We start from the raw sequence: 17430 nt of genomic DNA on the forward strand, positions 1-17430 counted from the left end.
AATGGCTAGACAGCTTAGTGGTTTGCTAACTAAAACTGTCAGTCACAATAACTGGATATCCAATACAGTCATCATCTGCCTGATTAGTGTGAAGCTCACACACAGATTTATTTCATTCTTAGAGAAATGTAGGTTGCTGCTCCTGTCACAAACAGGAAGCAGTTGCTTTGAGCACTACACATAATAGTGACAATACCTGGCCTCAAGTTCTGGTTTATTGGACATTTTCTGAGGATAGTAAAACATGGTACAAATGGTATCTTCCTGATTGTTAGATGCTTCATGTTGGCTTTGTGCCTGTGAAACCATGTTGTTTAGAGTCTGATGCAAAGGTGAACTCCAACTCGTATTTGATATCTTTGCTGGAGCTTTTACTAAGTCATCTTCTCCACTCCCACTGCTGTCACTGTAACTGTCTCTCCTGGATGGGGATGTGCATTGTTTCTTGCTTTGGTCATACATTTCATTTTCATCTGAGCTGGCGCCATGCTCTGCACACGCTGCTTGAGAAGCGTCTTTACTGTTGTTTGGGAGTGCTTGTGCTGGAGAGTGCAGCGGGGTCTGTAATGGACACATTTAAAGACATCAGGGTGTGACAACTTATATTAACGTTAGAATACTTCATGGGAAAGGAAGAGGTTTAACAGCAGGACTTTCTATTAAGATATGCAATTATTTTTTTGATAATAAAGGTAATTTATGCTCATTACAGAGAAAAACCATGTATAAATAACATATAAAAATAACAACTGTTAATATTTTATGACTTATACTGTATATCAGAATTATAGTATTTATTGTATCCTACTTTTTTTTTTTTTTTAAGATTTTATTTTTAAGTAGCCACTACACCTAACTTGGGGCTCAAACACACAGACTCACATGTTCCACTGACTGGGCTAGCCAGGCACCCTTGTATACTTTGAAATTTACATTTCTTTTTTAAAGTTTTCTTAAAACTTATTTCTGAGAGAGAGACAGACAGACAGCGTGAACAGGGGAGTGTCAGAGAGAGAGGGAGACACAGAATCTGAAGCAGGCTCCAGGTTCTTCTGAGCTAGCTGTCAGCACAGAGCCCGACGGGGGGCTGGAACTCACGAACTGTGAGATCATGACCTGAGCCGAAGTTGGACGCTCAACTGACTGAGCCACCCAGGCGCCCCTGAAGTTTAGGTTTCTATCACAAGTTTTTTCTGAGGTCTTTAATATGCTTTGAAAAAAACTGCATAAAACTATGTAATGATTCCACAGATGGCTATACCTTTTATTTTTTTCAAAATGTAGAGTTGTTTCTAACTTTCTACTATAATAGAAATCTAGGGCTTCTTTCTATGTACATTGTCACCCAAGTTTCTCATTATTTCCTTGTAATTTCCTATATAATAATCAGCACATCAGATGCTTTAAAGGCCTTGCAAAATATTTCAAAATTGCTTTCTAGAAAGATTGTATCAATTTATATACTCATTAGGAGGATAGTTCTACTCAGTTCTTCCTATCTGGTGCCAAAAATCAATGTAGTCTCATAAAATGCTGCTTATAATAGACCTTCCAGAAATGATACTTTCCTATTAATATCCTATAACCCCTCTACTCGACATAAAGGCCAAAGTTTCTGGGGCCAGAAACTGACGCCTTTCATACTCATGAGTCGTGTTTATTGGAAATGGAACATGGTTTAAAGTAGACAGGACAAAAGTTGTCTTTCTTCTATTATATTAGTATTATTATCCATCTATGTATGGATTCCTGCCTATTGGCATGTAATTTATAAATAACCATCAAAATAGATTTTGGATCCTTTAGCTATTCCCTGACATAAGAAAGGGAAATGGACAAACATATTGCTTGCTCTGAGAGAATCCCAAGCAGGATTCACACTGTCAGTGCAGAGCCTGATGCTGGGTTTGAACCCACAAACTGCAAGATCATGACCTGAGCTGAAGTTGGACACCTAACCATCTGAGCCACCCTGTTGCCGCTCAAATACTTTTTATTATTTAAACTAAGCAGAATGAGAACTATGGTTCTCAGTTTGGTGGAATAGAGAAATGGACAAAAGGATTTTTTAACCATTACTTTATTTTTAAATTTATTTACTTTCTAAATTTAGGTTTATTTATTTATTTTGAGAGAGAGAGGCAGAGAGTGTGAGCAGGAGAGGGACAGAGAGAGATGGAGAGAGAGAATCACAAGCAGGCTCTGCACAGAGCCCAACGTGGGGCTTGGACCCATGAACCCATGAACCCATGAGATCATGACCTAAGCCAAAATCATGAGTCAGATGCTTAACCGACTGATCCACTCAGGTGCTCCTATAACCATTATTTTATATCTTTTCCTATTTATGCTTAGAAAACAAACTCCTAAAATGCTAGAACTTTAGAAGTGGAAAGAAGAGATGAGAAAGTGAATTGAATTACTTTATATTACAAATGCAGAATGCACTCAGAGATTACGTGGCACACACAAGACACTACTAGCTAAAGAATAAAGTAGGATGAAACCCGGGAGGATCAACCAGTGATGAAACCATGACAGGTAAATTAATCACTCAATTGCTATTCTATAAAAATATGAATTACTTTCCATAGTTCTCACCAAAAGAGCAGGGTCAATTTCCGGTAGCACACCAGGTGGAGGTCTACAGAGAAGCAAGGATACTTCTGGGGATGTTCCCCTGAGAGCAGAGATGACTTCCTAGGGGCACCATGAATGACAAATGAAGACAGAGTTAAGACAGCACTATGAAATCATTATGAAAGGCTAATGTATCTCATTATTAAGTGTTATACTCACACCTGGGGGCTTACCTGCTGAGACAGTCCTTTCAAAGAGGCTCCATTCACTTTCAAGATAACATCTCCCACTTCAATTTTTCCACTTTCTGCTGCTGGCTGTCCAGGAAAGAGCTTCTTAACTCTTACTATGCTGGCATTCATTTGTTCAGGAATAAGATTGTCTTCTCGAGAAAAACTGAACCCTAGGCCTGAGCTATTTTTAAACAATTTTACCTCAAATGTATTCTCTGGAGAAAAAAAAAAGACATAAAAAATTAAATATTCTTATGCTGTGTACACATATGAGCATACAAACGTATATACTTTTAGACACATTTTAAAAAGCCCATCTTCTCAGAATATTGACAGCTTTATAGGCACTTACTATATATACTTTTATTCATTATTCAAATCTTATTTCATACTCTCTATCATTAAGAAAACTTAATAAACTAAGCTGAATAAACTACTTGAACAGAAGAGCTTTTGATAGAAAGAGTTTGGATATCAGGGTTCTGAAAATAAAATTATGTTTTAATCCCATGTGTTTTCAACGATTATAGAAAGGGGAAAGTAAGCTGACATTCTAGTGTTTCAGTGAGGTATAATTTAAACTAGTAAATTGAAATGGCATAATAAAAAAATTTCGGTCTATAAAAGAAGCTGAAAGAACAATAAGAGTGAAAAAACATATTTAAAGAAGGAATGATGGAAGAAATACGGAATACAAGACAGTATAAAAAGGTAAAGTAATTTTATTTTCATAGTCAGATAAAATTATACAGGCTGGATTATTTTTTCTCCTTATTTTAGTGACTAATTCAGAGGTACTGACATTTGGTAATCAAATAAAGATTTAAAATAAAAGATAAAACAATAACTATATACCACCATCATTTATAAAGGACATTTATGCCCCTTAAAATGAGCTTGATGGAGATCTCAGAATAAAGGATACTTTGTATTATGAACACTTAGCCTTATGAAAAGCTCAGTACTACATTCTTTTTAATTTTCTTATTTATTATTTATTTATTTATTTATTTATTTATTATAGTTTATTGTAAAGTTGGTTTCTGTATAACACGCAGTGCTCATCCAACAAGTGCCCCCCTTCATTCACATCACCCATTTCCACCTCTCCCCCAACCCCATCAGCTCTCAGTTTGTTGTTAGTATTTAAGAGTCTCTTATGGTTTGTCTCCCTCCCTCTCCCCCACAGTATTCTGTTAAGTTTCTCAAGATCCACATATGAGTGAAAACATATGGTATTTGTCCTTCTCTGCCTGACTTATTTCACTTAGCATAACACCCTTGAGTTCCATCCACATTGCTACAAATGGTCAGATTTCATTCTTTCTCATTGCCATGTAGTACCCCTTTGTATAGATAAACCCCATCTTCTTGATCCATTCATCAATTGATGGACATTTAGGCTCTTTCCATGATTTGGCTATTGTTGAAAGTGCTGCTATGAACATTGGGGTACATGTGCCCCTATGCATCAGCACTCCTGTATCCCTAGCACTGCTAGGAATTTTCTTATTTTTTTAAAACTTTATTTATGTATTTTGAAAGTGAGAGTGGGTGAGGGGCAGAGAGAGAAGTAGAGAGAGAGAATCCCTGGCAGCCTCCCTGCTGGTAGCGTGGAGCCGGATGCAGGGCTCAAACTCCCAAACCATAAGATTATGACTTGAGCTAAGTTCAAGAGTTGGATGCTTAACCAACTGAGCCACCCAGGCAACCCCATTCTTAATTTCTTATTTTACTATCAAGTAGTAGTATGTGCAAGAGCTTGAAAAGTTTGTAAGAAAGATGAGAATCTGGGAATTATAAGGTGAATTTCTACCCAGGGTTAGCTTGACAAGTCCACAGAATTAAACAAAAATATAGAAAATGTAATGGGTCAAGGTTTCAAATGGGTTTGAAGCCATTCTCCACAATTATTTTTATTTACTTTTTCCCTTGAAGAATTTCATTTCAATTTTGGAACTATTCAAAAACACTATTAAGTGACCATAAGTTGTTCCATGCATGACTTCATTACCTGAGGTCTTTCAGACTTTAACAGGTGCAAATATAGGTCCTTAAAAAATTGGTACAGTGCTCCATCAGATTATTTATACTTGACAAGAATAATTAGAGAGACTCAGGCATGAATTACCATCCAACATACAAAAATCAAATTTTGAGAAAGTCAAGAATAAGTTAAAGGTTAGATGACAGTCTCCCAAGGCCTGACCTTCAGTGACAAAGCTGTAGTCTTTGACATGAGTCATTTTCTTCATTTTTTCTGGGGCTTGACCTTGGGCATCTGGATCTGGAAGGGTGCACTGTGGTGACATGGGGACATGTTCTTTGGATGCTGAAGACTGTCCCTTTTCTAATAACAGATGAACCACCTGGACAAATGGTATAGCATTTCATTAAGAAGAATTATAAGAAAATAGGTTAAGTTTTCAGGACTTTGGATGTTTGAAGGTATAAAATCATTTAAAGTAACCACCTGGTCCACCAACATATAGGTAGATGGAGGAAAACATAGAAAAGCAAAGCAAGGGATTGAAAATTTCACAGTTTTTCTTATTTTCTGTGTAAAAAATAATTAAGAAAAATTTCTCTTATAGAAATAACATAAACATGTTATAGGAAACTTGGGCACTAGAATAAAAATACCACTATACTATAATACATAGACCATTGTAAATAATTTGGGAAACTTTAGAATATAATTTAGCTTTGGGCTGAAAAATGACTAGATAAGTGAAAATCACTAGATATTTGTAGATGTTGACAAAAAATTAAAAAAAAAATGCAATCTCCACCCTTCGTCCTGTCAGATCTGGTAATATTATGGCTAAATGTCATAGAGAAAGCCAAGTTTCCTCAGTAAAATTCTTCTTGTCATAATACTTGTTTCCCAATTTGAGGGGAAAAAAAATACCAGGACGTTTACAAGAATCAGGCTTGGTTTCTTAACTAATAAGTTTGGAGACCTTAGTGAGATGGATATTATTCACAAATTATTATGTTCTTCTAAGCTATCGTAAATGGTTGGTATAATGAGCTATTACCTGTCCTGTATTTCTCAGTGTTTCCACAGCTTGCTTATGGGTAGCTCCTTCCAGACTAACTCCATTAACAGCAAGAACACGATCACCTATAAATTAGGCAGTAGTTTTGAAAAAAGCAAATGATAAAATAAAGATTCTATATGTTTTCTAGTATCTTGTGGTCTTGTTTTGTATTAATTTGAGGACAGACTCAGATAAATTCTGGACAAAATTGTGTCACAGAGTTTGTTTAATATGTGTTTACTTTCTTTCTAAATTCTATGACTAATCCTAAATACAATTTAGAATATTGTATATATTATACAGTCAATTTAAATAAAATGACTACAAATGTAGAGATTGGAGGGCACTAACCTAGTTAATTTTTATTAAAAATGTAGATGTCTGTGTTTTACAAGGCACTATTTCTTTCTCATTTTCTAGCACAATTTGCTTCTCAGAAAGTACAAAACATGAACTAAAATACTGTTAAGAGTTTTGGAGTGACATCAAGGAGTTTTTTTATAATGCTTTAGTCTTAAAATAATTGCATATGTTTTTATGTTATGAATATTTGAAGGTCTCTATGAGTTTCTTAATTTCTAATTTATTTGTTGAAGTGGTAATCCTATGTGTAATTCCTATACACACACAAACACTCTACCTTTGTGAATTCTACCATCGGACTCGGCTGCTCCCTTGGGAATAACAGCTTTCACATAAATGCCACCATGTCTGACACTGGTATTCACGCCCCCCTAAATGGAAAAAGAAAAAGAAAATAACATTTTGTAATATGAAAAATTTCGCACTCCATCTTTCAAATCTGAGGCCTAGACAGCATTAATCCATCAGCCAAAGCAGCAGTCCCACATCAGCACATGCAATTAATTCAAAACCCAAGAATACTGCTAGCCAAGTTTTCCAAAAGTAAAGCTGTTACATTTTAGAAAAACTCTTTATTCAGAAAATAACATGTCAGATCTTGACTATATGAAATGCTCTCCCTTTTTAAGTCTACACCATGAGTTATGAGCAAGCAGGAAGCAAAATTCATCTATGCAAAATTAGTAGAACATGACTGTCAGAAAAATGGCAAATAGAATAATTTGCTTCAGATCATATCTGTTAAACTGAAACTTGCAAATCAAGGAAAACTTTTATTTTTTTCATTTTAAAAGGCTTTGGTAGGTAAGTTTCGTTATAATGTAGTTGAGATGTATTGAGTAGATTCCATATTTTGTGGATATACAGCTTTTCTTTCCCTTCACAACAGGAAGATAATAAAATTCTAAAGAAGTTAAGGACAAGAGGCATGATATTTTTAAATCATGACATTATGATTATGATATTTTTAAAAGTGCTAAAAAATTAGGTTTTCTAATAGCACTATGTTAATAGTGATATTTCTACCATGTTTCTAAATGGCTTTTCCTAAGTGACAATATCCTTTAAATGTCATAAATGATAATGTTACACGTTAGAATTAATATAAGTCTCAAACATTTTCATCAAATAGCCTGTGCTCATATTTTAACTACCTTAAAAGTACCTATGTTCCTTGGGAACCTCTAATTTTAATATACTAATCATGTTTACAAATTAAGATATATTATGGAGAGAAAGGGCATATACATTAGAATTTACTCATCATGTGGGTTAAACTGTATTTTTTCCATGCAGAAGTGTCAAATGTATGTAAAACATACTTACTAATTTTATATTTTTGAAGTTTTGTATTCAGATTAAGCATTATGAAATGTAAGGGGTTTGAGCAGGTAAATCAGTCTAATTTCTTTTAAACCACAGGAGAAAGTGCCTCGCACAAAAGTGTTTTTAAAAAAAGTTTTAAGATACAACTCAGTTTTTAATTTTGGAAGTATTTGACAGGTTTCCCTTTTGAAGCAAAATAATTAAATTTATAATTTTGGCATACAATAGGCTGCTGGAAATGGAGAAGAGAAAACATTTGAAAACCTTGTCAAACAGTACCGTGACACTTATCCCCAAGCTGTTATCATTTTTAGCCAGTTCAACCTCAAAGATATCTCCAGGTTTAGGAGGTGATGAAGGAAAAGTTTTAAAATTCATTTTGTTGGATGTATTCATTGAGGAGGAGGATTCCTTAACAAAGAAAAACAAACAAAAGGATTTCTTGTTAGAGTCAGAATGAATTACTACTGGAAGGTCAATATGTGCTTTATGGAAAAATTAAGAAGAATCAAGATATTAAAGAATAGAGTAAATTCAAAGATCAGGAGGGCTGGAAGACATCTTAGAGATCATCTAATCCACTGCCTTCATATTTTATGGTTGAGGAAATTGAGGTCTAGAGATTAAAGGGCTTGCTTCAGGTCAAAAAGCTAGTTAGGGCAGAGGGAAGCTCAGAACCCAGCTCAAACCCAGCTTTTGCATAATCCTTGCCCAATGCTTTTTATGGTCCTGAATGTAGAAAGTATTTCTATTTCCTTTAAAAATCAATATATATCAAGCAGCAGCTTTTAACTTGGACCTCTAAGAAGAGTAGGCTTCATGTTTATTTACCTTATATTTACAAATCCAGTATAAACAATAGCTAAGCCCTATTTGTAAGGGCATTACCCTCTTGTGAGGAATGTTGTTGGTTCCTCAGGGAACAAAGAGCTTATGGGGTCTTTTCTGAATCTGCTTATGAATGTGAGTTTAAGTTTATGTCATTTCTAGGACATGAGCAATTTTGTATGTTGTTATTATTATTTTCATACATTCAGAACTTCTGAAGAATTCGGACTATCAACAGTAAAGTCAACTGCCCATCATCATGTGAGCTATTGAAGAACAGAATTTTCAGATATTAAATTATCTTACTAAGAGAAACCTTAAGTATGCAATAGATAAACAACTTGTAAAATTTACTCATAACCTGATTATTCACTCCTTTCTGTTATCAGGTAGCAAGTTCCAAGAATAATAGCCATTTTAGAGTTAGTATTCAAAGCTGCTAATTTGTCTGAAAGTTAGCATCAAATGCAGTAGCAGTTAGTAACATAATATTTAAACTATTCCTCCTTTCCAGAACAATAAAAGCAGTTTAGAGTAGATTATTCTGCTCTGTAGTATATTTGCTGTTGTTTGCTTTATTAAGTTTAAAAACACAAAAAAACCCTCCAAAAACCCATAGAGATTTAAATTGAACTATGCCTTTTTTGATGTTTGATGATCCTGAGTGCTCGAATAAGTAGCTTCATCCATGTCTGAATCTCCACGGTCGGAGTAATCTGTTGCATCAGAAATGCCTGGTTTTTTAGTCTTGCTTCCGTTGCTGTCAGCAGAAGCCCTCTTTTTCTCAGTGGTTTTGGATATCACAGAAGGGGAAGGGCTGGCGTGCTGTGATTCCTGCCAGGTTCGGTCACCTGTAGGGCTGGCAAAGAAACCATTGACCTGGCTCTGGGACAAGCTGGCACTCTCAGTCCTGGAATCCTGAGAACTCAGGCTTCCTTCGCGCAGGCCCCCAGGCAGCCCGCAAGAGCTCTCTGAGATGTGCTTTGGGGCACCACGTGGCCAGTGGTGATCCTCAGAAGAATCTACAGCACTGTCTTGCATGTAGGAAGCCTTCTTCAGGCAGTTTTTCATGCCATTGGCAATGTGCACAGGAGTAGAAGGCACTATAAGTCAAAATCCATCAAGGAGAATAATAGGTTAGTGACACACATGCCTGGACTTAGAAACCTGCAGAATGTTTCTTAATGATTGTGGGAGGATTTTACACAGGATATTATATCCACAACACCTGATCCTGGGTCTGGAACCAAAATAAGGACCCAAAAAGTGTAGCAGATGCTTTCAGATTCCTTTGCCCCTTCTTTTGCTCACTCTTGCTGCATCTCGTATAAAAATGCATATCCCCTTTGCCTTAACTACTCATTTCCATTCTCCGAGACCTACTTCAAATGAGACTCCTCTGTGAAGACCTTTTTGATTCCCTAACTAAAATTAATGCATATACCCAAACTCTTTAATCCTTATTTAATGGTTTATTTACTTGTTTTATATTGTTCTTCCAGACTGCAATTTTTGGACTCCAAATAATTATATGTAGACTGGAAATTCATTTTTTTAAACATTTATTAAATTTTGAGAGACAGAGAGAGACAGAGTGTGAGCAGCGGAGGGCAGAGAGAGAGGGAAACACAGAATCTGAAGCAGGCTTCAGGCTCTGAGCTGTCAGCACAGAGCCTGACGAACCCATGAAGCATGAGATCATGATCTGAACTAATGTCTGACGCTTAACTGAGCCACCCATGTGCCCCTGTAGACTGGAAATTCAGAGTAAAATACAAATAATTAATAAATATGTAAAATGACATTCTCACTGTTGCTCAAGGATATGCAATTTAATGCAGTTTTCTACCTGTTTGTGGCTGACAAAAATGAGAATGACTGATAATCTCTTATACCATTGATGGAGTTAGAAGAACACTGTCACATTTGCTTGGCTGACTACACATCAATAAAACTTAGGCAAACTGATAACACTCTGTTGAAAATTTAAATGTGTATACTCAATCCACTTCTAGGTATCTAACTTCTAGAAAAATGTGCATTTTCCAACGGTGTGTATACAAGTATATTTGTTGAAGCAACGTTTATAAAAGGATTATAGCTAACTTAGATGTACAATATAAAAACATTAAATTTTGATATACCCATGACATGAAATATAATGCCATATGAAAAAGGTATATATTCACAGATGTTCAGAATATAGTGTATAAGTTACAAACTGATATTTAAATTATAAAAAATTGTATTTTTAGTTAAAAAAGTGTGTGTGTGTACATGCTTTTTTTTTTTTTTTCAATAACTTATCTATAATATAAAGAAAGGGACATAGACATCACAGATTTCCCTAGAAAATGGGGTAAGGAGACTTTTACTTCATAGATTTCTGTATAAATTGGATTTACTTTAACAAACTAGTATGTATTCTATAATTTTAAGGAATTAGCAAACACAAAGACAAATAAAACTTCCTCCATGGTGGTTGATACTTGAAAGGGACAGTCTAAGGTACATAGCAGTAATGTTCTATGTTCCTTGAGATTACTTTAAGTTATATTACACTATAGCTACACAGGATGGTAAGAGTAATCTAGCTTTTTGAAGAAACTGTTTCAGAGAACTATACTTTAACATTATGCTTTCAACTTTTATTGAGAATGAGTAGGTGAAAAATAAAATAACCACAGGAAAGTCTGCTGGAAAAAAAGCTTTATTGATTCCCTACATTAGGTAGTTTTTCTGCTAAATGCTCTCTTGGCACCTTGGACTTTTTCCTAACATTTATCATACTTACAAAGAAACATTTATTTGTTTGGTTAGCCCAAAATTTCAATATTTGTCTCCCCTGATAAAGTATAAGTCCCATGAGGGTAGAGTGTCTGTGTCTTGTACACCACAGGCATTCAATAAATATTTTTTGAGGGGCGCCTGGATGGCTCAGTTGGTCAAGCATCCGACCTTGGCTCAGGTCATGATCTCATGTTCATGAGTTTGACAACTCAAGAGCCTGGAACCTGCTTTGGATTCTGTGTCCTTCTATCTCTGTCCCTCCCCTATTCACGCTCTGTCTCTCAAAAGTAAATAAACATTAAAAAAATAAAAAATAAATATTTGTTGAACAAATGAGTGAGTTTTCTATAAAATATCTATTGAAAAGAAAATTAAGATGGGAGTCTCTTAGAGCTTTAAATATTTAGAAGAAAAATGAGTTTCTTCTGAATCATAAGCTTCTTTTGATAAAACATGGTGAGTAAAGGAACCTAATGTTTGTTTTGTTTTTGGTTTTGGCTGCTTGAAACTCAGAAGTATGCTACGACATTTTCTAATGGAATCATTTTCCTTCACCTAAGATGACTAGGCTGCAATTAGATTATAAGGCTCCTTTGGGAAGTGATGGTGTTTTCTACCTGTTGTGTTTGTTCTATCTGTTGAAAATATTATTTACGTATGTACATATTTAATATATATATACACACAATACATTATATATACATATAAAATATTTAGTGAATATAAGAAACCATAGTCAAAATAACTCATCTGTATAAAATATAAGAAATTTTAATGCCATAACACACTATATGAAATGTTTTTCTTCTCTTTTATCATAATTGTCTGAAATTATGCCTAAAATTCACTATTTAACCTTGTTTCTTAGCTAATACTTAACGATTCTTTTACATATTTCTCAGTATCTTTTGGATGAAGGTAACTTGCACGTAACGAGCATTTCAATGTTTTTGAAAAATACTATTAATAAGGATACCTAGGTGTGCCTGGGTGGCTCAGTCAGTTAAGCATCGACTCTTGATTTTAGCTCAGGTCATGATCTAATGGTTTGTGAGTTCCAGCCCCGCCTCTGTGCTCTCTCTTCCTCTCTTTCTCCCTCTTCTTCCCCAAATCATGAGTGCATGCGCATTCTCTCTCTCAAAATAAATGAATAAATTTAAAAAGAAATAAGGACACCTAAAATTCACATTTAAGTACCTAATAGGTATGAGGCAATATGCTAATTCTTTAAATGTATTATCTCATTTAACTTTCAAAATCTGTAAGATAGGCATTTATCTGTTCGTCATTTGATATATAAGTGTAGTAAGGCTTACTACGTTCAACTGATTTACTCAAGGTACATGGTGGTAAGGGGCAGAGACAGAATATGAGCCTAGACTTTGGAGCCCTTCCCACTGCCCAGCAAATACTATGTGTGCTTTTTTCTTTCTTCCTTTTAAAATTATTTTCATTTATTTTGAGAGAGAGAGAGGACAGAGAGAGAGAGGGAGAGAATCTCAAGCAGGCTCTGCACCATCAGCACAGAGCCCGACCCGGGGCCTGAACCCACAAATTGTGAGATCATGACCTGAGCCAAAATCAAGAGCCAGATGCTTAACTGACTGAGCCACCAAGGTGCCACTAGTATGTGTGCCTCTTTCACAAACACTGCCTCACCACTTGAGCCTCCCAGCAACCCTGTGCAAGGTAGACAAGGCAGAGCCAAGATCACTGTCTCCTCCTTAAAGAAAGAAAAACCACCACGGCTCAAACTCAAGTCATCTAATCTTCATCAAGTGCCCTTTCTCCCACAACTTACTAATGGCAGGAATTATGAGATAAAATGACATGGTCTTATTTTTAGATTTCTGATGTTTTTATCCTTTTATTTTTTATAATCTTGTTCAGGGTGGGGCTTCATAGATAACTATTATACAATTATATGAATTAGACAATGATAAAGAATTTAATTTCGAATTTGGACTAAGACATTTACTTAAGTGACATCAATTTTGCACAACAAATTCATTTTTCTGCATATATTACTAAAGATGAACAAGACAGGAAATATTAGAAGTGATGAATGAAAAGTTACACTAATGCATAATATTAAAACAAACCAGAACTACATATACCAAATTTTCAGAAAGGAAATAAGGAACTTAAATCCAATTTATTTGGCTATGATTTGAAGTTCTTGTGAAAAATGAAACAGCTCACATCTACAACATTACCTTTGGGTATCTTTTCTTTTGGCTGAGAGATAACAAGTGTCACATCTTCAGGTGCATTTTGCAAAATTTCAATTGCAGCATGGTGGCTGACCCCCTCCAGACTCACACTATTCACAGATATCAAACGGTCTCCTGTAAAAATAGACAATCCAGTAGTTTCAAAAATAAAGAGAAATTCATGCTAAATCTTAGAAATGTCACTGCCCCCTTCTTTTTGTTTTGCCCAAGTTCTACTTTTATCATCTGTGCAAATTCATGCTTGTCAGTTAAGTACTTAGGAAATTACCTAATATGTAAAGTACCTGGCTTTAAGCATCCATCCAAGTCAGCTGGTCCTCCAGGGGTAACTGAACTAATAAATACACCTAGATCCAGTCTTCCCATCTTCTCCCCACCAATAATTTGAAATCCTGTGAAATGGCACATTTAAAAAAGATTTTCATGATACTGGTGTTTTCAGTGACTAATGATCAGTCTGTCCAATACACAGAAGTGTAAAGATTCTCATAGCAAATATAATAAATAGGTAACACATGTGAAATAGGGCTGTTAAATTTGGCGGAAGACTTGCTTGTGAACATTTTATCTTCTGCACTTCCTGACTAGGTGGGTGGGGTGAAGGGTCTACGGGTAGGCAACCGGTGCTCAATGCCAATGCTTTGCTATAGACCTTTTCTCTATGATTCTTACAAACCTTTAAGAATCTCACAGTGACTTACCCAAGCCATACTTTGCATCTTTTTTCAGGTTCACCAAGGTGATCTCCCTTTCTGGTGAAGATACCATGCTCCATCTTTTGTGTAGCACATCTATTGGAAAAGTATAATGTTAACATAAACATACCATGCTCAGGCACTAAGACTGTCTGCTTGTTCCAATTTAAATGTTAACATTTGAGAGTTTTAATAGATTACTCGGTCACTTTAATATTATATTTCAAGTAATGTTACATCATCATCTTTTGATAGTGATTTATAGTTTATGAAAGAAAGGACTGATACTACCACCACATGGTTCAATATGTGATTATCATGCCACTGATATTATCACATTTATTCCTCATAGATGATTGCCTGTGAAATAAGTATATTACAGTTACAAACAAGTAAGTGAATCTCCAGGGTTTAAATGATTTGAACAGGTTTACTCAGCTAGCACAGACAAGAGCTGAACCTTACACTTAGGTTTTCTGACACTGTTTCTCTGTATATCACAGGTGACTTTCTGCATTTGACAGTGTTCACTAGGGTAAGAATTTTCAGCTAATAAGTGGTTCACATTTTTATTTATAATGAATAAGACACTCATGGTAATTTGTATGGTAAAGCAGCAAGAAGAAGAAAATTGATTTACTTTTTTAAAGTTTACTTATTTTTGAGAGAGAGAATGAGAGAACGAGCAGAGGAGAGACAGAGAGGGGAACAGAGGATTTGAAGTGGGCTCTGCTCTGAGAGCAGAAAATCTGATGTGGGGCTTGAACTCATGAACCATGAGATCATGACCTGAGCTGAAGTCAGACAGAAGCTTAACCAACGGAGTCACCAAGACACCCCTTTATTTGCTTTTAAAAATTCTGTTAATAATGACTTGTTTAGCCCATTTATGCTCTCAAAGGATTTTCATTTCTTTCTTATTTATGAAGCAATCTCATGAATTGAATTAGGTAAAGAAATTTTAAATCATTGTTTTGCAGATGAGGAATAACAGTTCATGACTTGTTCAACATTACATGTTAATACCACTTTCAGCAAAAATGCCTTCAGTCAGTACTTGATAAATGCTGGTTAAATAAATTGAGGGACTGTTGCATCAGAACTAGGATATGCTTTTTCTTACTTCAATGAGGCCTTTTTTTTTTTTTGAGTAGGTTGATCATTCACAAACATCTCCTAAATTAAGACAATAAACATGCTACTTAATTGTCCGTTAATAAAATTACTTCATTTACTTAGCAGTCTGAACATTTGAAAACATACACACACACATCACTTTCTGCAGCTCTTCCTGTTATGGGCTGAATTGTATCCCTCTATCCCACTCCCAAATCTATATGTCGAACTCTTACGTCTTTGAACCTCAGTATATAATTGTTAAATTAAGAAATAATTAACATGAGGCCTTTAGGACAAGTCCTAATTCAGTATGACTGGTGTCCTTATAAGAGGAAATTTGAATACAGACATGTGCACGTGTGTGTGCACTCAGAAGGAAGCTCATGTGAAGACAGGGAGAAGCTGGCCACCTACAAGCTAAGGAGAGAGAGAGGTCTCAGAAGAAGTCAATGCTGCTAACACCTTGATCTCAGACTTCTAGCCTCCAGACCGGTGAGAAATAAATTTCTGTTACTTCAGCCACCCAGTCTTTGGGACCTTGTCCCAATTTAGCAATTGTCCCAATTTAGCAGCACCAGCAAATTAATACACCTTTTTAATGCCAGTTATAATTTGTTAGTTCAAAATGGTTCGTGTGTGATGTGGTGATAGATGAAAACAACACACTCAGAAAGGTATTTATGTAAACTAACCCCTCCAATTCATCTCTGCATGGCTCTTACACACATTGAAGCTTTTTGAACATTACAGATGATCTGCCAACATATGAATACCTATGGATTTCAGATTGTATGAATACGTTACAAAATAAGTATTAGTTTTTTTATACAACATGTATTAATCCTTAAATGACACAAATGTGATACTTCATGTTCTAGAAATAAAGCACTTTAAATCATAGGGAGTAACAGCAATCATTTGCTCTCTGGAGTAAATTAACTTTATCCTTTAAACACCAAGCATTAATGCAAGTTTGCTAGTGCTCTGTAGTATATATGTTCCTATTTCATTGTTTCTTTTTGACCAAGACTTAGTTACAAACTTAGTTATAGACAATAAGAGTAGAAGTAATTCAGTATTTCTAATTAATTTATAAGGTCCCTGCCCCCAAAAGACCCTGGACAATGATGCGAAGAGCCTTATATATTAGGTTTGTATATATATGCATATATATGATATAAAGTACATGAATTAGTGAATGCCTAGCTTAATATTTTCATCTAAGTATCCAAAATACTTTTATCCTATAACAGACAAGTATCCTAATTTTCAACTAGAACCAAATACAAACTACGAAAGAACAAAACCAACAAAATAAAATAAACAAGAGAATAAGGTCAGGTTAGGTATTAAATGTAAACTTTTGTCACCATTGTGAAGACAAAGTCCGCTTGCTTTATGTAAATTGCTTTTGCCTTCAATTATAAAACTGATCAATATTCTTAATGTTCCTAAGGGGTATCTGTTAGAAGTCAAAGGTATTGATTCAAAGAATAAAAATGCCATTTTCTTTTCCAATGTATGAACTAACAAGATAGGTTATTTATATTATTTATTTGGCCAATAACCACGTGTATATGTGTATAAAGTTATTTCCCAGGTAAACATTAATGGAATACACACACACACACAATAAATGAATAAATGTGCAATTTTTTTTTTTTACGTATTTATCTCCATAATTAGAAGCAACAGATTAAGCTCTCTATATTCAAGGATTCACCAGTGGGATGTTAGTAATCGTTCATTTGATTAATTTTTCATCCTTAAATGTTGACTGAACAACTTTCCTGTCGAAGTCTCTCAATAGGCAATTTAGGAAAATAAAACAAGATGATATATATGAAATCTGCTGCACAGAAAATGTGAGATGAATCAGATAAGGTTACAAGAGCAAAGATCTAGCCTGACTGATACACGGAAATGTTAACACTGTCAGCGAAATAGCTGCATTACAAAGGCATGAATCAGGCCTGTGAGACAGGAGAGGCTTCTTCCTGCCAGAAATAAAGAAGACTTCAAGGAAATGGGGTAGGATTTTAATAAGTAGATCATGGAGCTGGTTATACAGCAACAAAAGAAATTAGCAAAAGCTGAGACAGAAAGAAGGCAGAAAGGGTCCCAGAGAAATGTCACTGATCAGTTTGGCTAGAGTACAAGATTTGAGAAGGACAGAGGTAAATATTCTTTTGGAAAGGGAGGCTTTACTAGCCCACTC

At 35.2% G+C, this 17430-nt stretch overlaps 1 protein-coding gene across 9 annotated transcripts in view; it reads right to left on the minus strand.

Moving 5' to 3' along the window:
• PTPN13 (protein tyrosine phosphatase non-receptor type 13) overlaps positions 1-17430 on the minus strand; it is a 199399-nt gene that overhangs the window by 34289 nt on the left and 147680 nt on the right. For 5 of the 9 annotated variants that reach the window (XM_077765150.1, XM_077765151.1, XM_077765146.1 and 2 more), the window contains 11 exons: positions 14100-14189; positions 13683-13790; positions 13381-13512; positions 9014-9477; positions 7811-7957; positions 6498-6591; positions 5855-5940; positions 5023-5182; positions 2814-3028; positions 2602-2700; positions 197-561 (listed from right to left, as the gene is read on the minus strand). In XM_077765150.1, the coding sequence (XP_077621276.1) occupies positions 197-561; positions 2602-2700; positions 2814-3028; positions 5023-5182; positions 5855-5940; positions 6498-6591; positions 7811-7957; positions 9014-9477; positions 13381-13512; positions 13683-13790; positions 14100-14189 (1960 nt within the window). The remainder of the gene's footprint in view (positions 1-196; positions 562-2601; positions 2701-2813; positions 3029-5022; positions 5183-5854; positions 5941-6497; positions 6592-7810; positions 7958-9013; positions 9478-13380; positions 13513-13682; positions 13791-14099; positions 14190-17430) is intronic. The other 4 variants (XM_077765152.1, XM_077765147.1, XM_077765145.1 and 1 more) reach the window with 2 other exon arrangements.

Source organism: Crocuta crocuta, unplaced genomic scaffold, assembly GCF_008692635.1.
Source record: "Crocuta crocuta isolate KB4526 unplaced genomic scaffold, BGI_CrCroc_1.0 scaffold134, whole genome shotgun sequence".
In the NCBI taxonomy this organism is placed as follows: domain Eukaryota; kingdom Metazoa; phylum Chordata; class Mammalia; order Carnivora; family Hyaenidae; genus Crocuta; species Crocuta crocuta.